Source organism: Varroa jacobsoni, unplaced genomic scaffold (assembly GCF_002532875.2).
Source record: "Varroa jacobsoni isolate VJ856 unplaced genomic scaffold, vjacob_1.0 scaffold_1207, whole genome shotgun sequence".
NCBI lineage: Eukaryota > Metazoa > Arthropoda > Arachnida > Mesostigmata > Varroidae > Varroa > Varroa jacobsoni.
In genome coordinates this window covers 176,859-182,096 of record NW_019214109.1, presented here as the reverse complement: position 1 = coordinate 182,096, position 5,238 = coordinate 176,859, and the positions used below count along the sequence as shown (strand labels likewise).

Here is a 5,238-nt window from a genome sequence, read left to right as displayed (position 1 = left end):
AGCCACGTTATGACTTCTACGTACAGCACAAATCTAATAAGTAAGCGAAAGATCTTAAATTGTGATTTATTAATTTTACTAGTAGAGAGCACATATATATATATATATATATATATATATGAGAGAGAGAGAGAGAGAGAGAGTGAGAGAGAGAGAGAGAGAGAGAGAGGAAAATGTAACTATCGTGCTTCAAAGGTTTTTTTCTCTCGGATACTCTATAAGATAAGAATTTGAAGATGCTTTTTTGTTGTCTTATAGGACTTCAGCGTCTGTCACTGAGTTGAAACTAGGTTTTTCCTAGATTTTGGAAGCTGCGACAAATCAATGACGGGTCCTGTCAAACTCAGAACTGTGGTGACAAGCCGTAGCCATACCTGCCATCTATCTGTATGCTGTATTTCTGTTTAAAAGCCATGTGTGATATTCTACCTCGACGAAATGGCCATGAAATAGAATGAACTCTCCCATTTATTACGAGATATACATGTGTGGTTTATTTGCCTCTACGAAACGCAAGCCACTTTCTCGGTGGTCCTTATATTCTTAACATTGTTGTCATCTATGTTCGTTGAAAGTTACTTGAAGTTTCGTAACCTTTCATGAACTACGAACGTAGTCTGTATCGCATTTGGTGCTCTCATAAAAAAGAGAGCTGTAAATAGCTTTGAGTCGCACCATTTCAAAACACTTTCAGGTCTGGAACTGCCGAGCCTATTGCTCTATCAAAAGAAAAACTCCTTGAAAATACGCCTTTAACTTATTGGTAATTATGTAAAATTATTTAGTGAAGAGCCTGTTTGGGCCGGCTTTATCATCGGAGCTGTACCTAATCGCGCTGCTTGGCTTCTGTATCCTGAATCCTCTTTGTATATATCTGATGGAGTACCACCGTCAAACTACCAGCTTCAGCCTTTCGGAAGGCTGCCATACATCAGACGAGCCAACGACATCAACTGCCACAGGTTAGAGCATTTTCTGCAGCAGGCTCCGCTACCTTCAGCAAATAGTTAATGGGCGCTCATAGCAGACGACATCATTTGACATCTCTTATTCGAAGTGACGTTGGAAGTCATTTACCAGGCTTCATGGTAGTTTCAACTAGAATGCTTCTGCTCCGAATACAGTTGTCAAATTTTGAGCGATCGAAAGAAGAAAAACGCACTCAACGGTTTGTGTTAGTTCGTGGTAGCGTAACATAGGGCTCGCATTTACCGAGAATTCGACACCGCTATAGAAATTACCTTGTAGAAATGCTATGAAGCAAGTAGGAATCTGCCCCACTAGCGCCATCTTCTTCTTAGTGAAGCTGTTACTACTAGGGGGCAGAAACAGGCTGGACAGTGTAAAAGCAGCTATATTTTATACCAGGCGTTCGCTTTAACACCTTACAACACAATAATAGTATAGTCAACGTCGCAACGTCTAAAGTTTTGAGCCACGTTATGACTTCTACGTACAGTACAAATCTAATAAGTAAGCGAAAGATCTTAAATTGTGATTTATTAATTTTACTAGTAGAGAGCACAGAACCTATGACGTGGGTTAATTTGATAAAATTGTTACTTGTTGGTTATATGCTTCCCATATGCGTAGATTGTAATCATGTATTTAACATATATAGCGACGAAGAGATCTGGCCTGAATTATGGCTTGATGACCTTCCTATTCTACTTTACTTTAAAAAGAGTTTATGGCAAGATAACGACTCCGCAATGCCTAGACTCACTGCTGATTCAAACAGAAGAAAAAAAGTCGTTATACTATGTGTTAAGTGATGCAGAGACGATAAAGTACGTAGTAATAGATTGTCACACAAGGGCATACCTGGCTAAGGGAACACCACGTCGACCTACCACGTGGGAAAAGAGGTAGGCTATGTGCTATTAGGAAGGTAACAAAGCTGTGAACTTAGGAATCGAATGCACTAAACATCGGCCAAGCGAATCACCATCATATAGGGTAACGTTGCTATGAAGGATTTATTGATACATCAGAATATCTAGAAACATAGAAACATTTTAAGAAGATATATTTGGGCACTCCCGGCCGTGATTCGAGTGATTCAAACTAGGCGTTCCACCAGTACAATATGCGGCCTCATTTCCACCCTGGTGATAATTTCTCGTGGTAGAAACAGAGCTATTGCCCTTTAAACAATAGCGATTAGCTCCACCGCCCTCGATTTCTGTGGGACGCTGTTTTTTATAGATGTACTGCGTCACTGCCAGTATATTTAGGGAGTTGAGTGGAGTTCAGCACAATATGGAATCGTAGAGAAGATCCTAAGCATACTACTCGTTAGAAAAATAGTGTGCAGCCAAAAACACTGCATTTTTAAAGCAATGGTGCGGAGGGAAGATGTGTCTTATTAGCATTATATGTTGTAGTTCTACCAATTACTAGAATCTATCAGGGGCTTTAGTTACTTTATTCTATTTTTAGCATTGTAAATGCCTTTGCCAACCTAATATGTGAAATAACGATTTAGGAAGACCTGTAGAGGCGACGGAACGTAGAAAACTAAGGTCGTCGTTATTCTTACACCCTAGTCTGCTTCCACAGATAGGTTCGCCCTCTCTCTCTCCTGTATAGTCCATGAGATCGAGCATTAAACACTTCGCCAAGAATGCCCCTTGGTACATACGTCGAAGGATCGCTGTTCGAATTACTTGCTCTTGGTTTGTTTTTAGCAAGCGTAAAAGGTGATCGAAGTGTCAACGGCCCTAGCCAAGCGTCGTTGCTGGCACGAACAGTCCTCCGAACCCTTGCCTATTCTCATGTTGTCGTCTGTCTACTTGGAGGAATATTCAACGTCACTGGATGGCAAAAGTGCTTGCCCTCTTTCGTTGAGTCCAGCTTAAAGGTGAATACACAACAAAGCTGAAGATAAGATATATCGCAATCTGAGTTTACACTTAAAGTAATAAATAATAAAGGTATTCAATAAGAGATATGAATTTTTAAGACACTTATCCCTCTTTCCAACATCTCGCATGTTACGACTGACCCTCTGGTTGCCGTGCGGGATGACAAAACTTGTCGCGCTAAAATGTACGAAACAACATGGATTCAAGAGTCATCGAAGGGCTGCAACAACAAAGTTCCTTAAGTTCGGCAAAGGGATGCTACAAAACTTCACGTGTGTGAACTTCTTCTTTAGCCTGATACTATTCGTGGCTAGCACAGTTGGATAATAGACATCCTGTGCTGTGATGGTGACCAGTCGTACATAATTCAACGTAGATTCCCTTCACTGCACGAGGTAGCCGTAGCTAGTTGAGTTTGTCAGATCACAGCGGTCAGTGCCAACACCGTATCTGCAAATACGTGTACATAGATAGTTACGATGTAGTAGTTGCTGATAATTTTTGTTTGTGTGTGTTTTTGTTTTATTTTAGATCACAGGAGATTCATTTGCTTCGCTAATTCTTTTCCTTCTCGGATTTCGATTGGATCATCAGAAAAACTCAAAATCGCAGTCGACCCATAAGCTCTCGGTTATTACACTCAGCATTACCAAAACGTAAGTGCGTATATATTCAGCGGATGTACAGTCCAATGCTGGTGCTGAAAATCGTGTCTGCGTTCGACTATTCATGCGTGATCTGACCAGAGACTAATGTATTTAAAGGCCTGAATATAATAGCGGAAAAAAACACTAGTTAAGGCGTTCAACGAATTGAAACTCGTTGCCGCTAGTTCCAATAATCGAGAGAGACAAAAAAAAAAATACATACATATTTCAACAACATATGTTTTGAAAATTTTGTCACAGCTACTCAGGTGATATAGGCACAGACGTATATTACTACTGCTTATATATTAAGTAAACCCACAAAAAATGCGATATTAACTCCCTTTTAATCAAGTTAACAATATTTGCTGTTAGATGCTGATTTTCGATAATTCTAAAATGAATTTCTGTTTGTAGCATCGTCCTACCTATTTTGTGTCTGATTGGCGTCCGCATTTTGTCCGGATCGGTAGCCCTGTCCAACTTTGCTTTTATTTATGGAGCGGTACCTACACCGCCGCTAGTGACCGTCTACGCCACCGAGTACTCTATTAATCCGCAAGAAATATCGATGGCCGTCTGCGTCTCATCTGTGTTATCACTCCCACTGCTTTTTGTTGCATCAAAAGCTACTGCCTTAGCTATCGCTCAGGTAATAAAAACATACTATAGTAACAAGCAAAGTTTTACTTAGAGGGCATCTTCTTGTGCAAAAAAAGAACTCCCATCAAATTAAACTATTTATACTCGAAGGTAAAGCATGTCTCACGTGAAAACGAAGACAAAAACGGTTGCGATACGAAGACTACGATATGTCAATTTATATTGACCTTGAAGAGGTAGCACCAAACTTTCGACAAGAGTCCAGCGGGTAATTTTAATTTTCTCAGAAATTTCAGTATATTGTATTTTAGTCCATGTTTTAGTGACCTGTAAGAATTTTATGCTCAAGGACTGACCAAATTCGAAATCTACTGCACGTTTTAGGCCAGGAGCTAAAGACGATTTACCTTATAAAGACAAAATACCGATCTGAACTATCATTCCGTTATCTCAGAGGAAAAAATCTGGATGATTACTGGTAACAGGTCCTCCTGGTAACGGTCCCATGAAATCCAACCGAAAATAGGCTAGCGATTACATTGAAAGCAATTATCCATAGTACATATTTTTTATTAATTATTCAGCCTGACACTTCAGATTATGCAGCATTGTCATCTTCGCTAGTGCCGGGCGTGCTTTGTCTGTGTATAGCAAATTTTCTATGTGGCCTCCTTATCGTTGTCTACCTCACAAAGATATCGTCTCGTTATACTCTGCTACCTTTTCATTTTATTCTCTGCTTCAGCTTGACACAGGTGAGTATAGCGTAGGTAACGATTTGATGACAGACAGTAGACTCTATTGTAAAATAAGCAAACATCTCCGATGATTTTTATACTGTTTATAATAAACGTTTCAGCTGTTCCGTCTGTTGTGTCTGTAGATTTATACTAAATAACTACTGACGTTGTTGTTGGGACCGGATTAAGAACAATCGAAGCTAGTTTGACTGATACGTTATTCAATATTACAGAATCCTTACTGTCATCATCAGAATTGTTTGATCAGCGTTGATAGGTTGACGTTAAGCGAGCACGGACATCTAAGCTAGCTTGCTATATATAGTAACAGTACTTGGAAAACCCAACCGGTAGATACATGTTACTAAGTTGATCATAGGG

At 39.7% G+C, this 5,238-nt stretch overlaps 1 protein-coding gene across 6 annotated transcripts in view; it reads left to right on the top strand.

Annotated features, from left to right (window-relative positions):
• LOC111267671 (lysosomal cholesterol signaling protein) overlaps positions 1-5,238 on the top strand; it is a 21,992-nt gene that overhangs the window by 9,771 nt on the left and 6,983 nt on the right. For all 6 annotated transcript variants that reach the window (XR_002684774.2, XR_002684773.1, XM_022846054.1 and 3 more), the window contains 5 exons: positions 786-962; positions 2,691-2,863; positions 3,399-3,523; positions 3,932-4,166; positions 4,702-4,872. Coding sequence is in view for 4 of the 6 variants with exons in the window: in XM_022846054.1 (XP_022701789.1) it covers positions 786-962; positions 2,691-2,863; positions 3,399-3,523; positions 3,932-4,166; positions 4,702-4,872 (881 nt within the window). In the remaining 2 variants the exon portion in view is untranslated. The remainder of the gene's footprint in view (positions 1-785; positions 963-2,690; positions 2,864-3,398; positions 3,524-3,931; positions 4,167-4,701; positions 4,873-5,238) is intronic.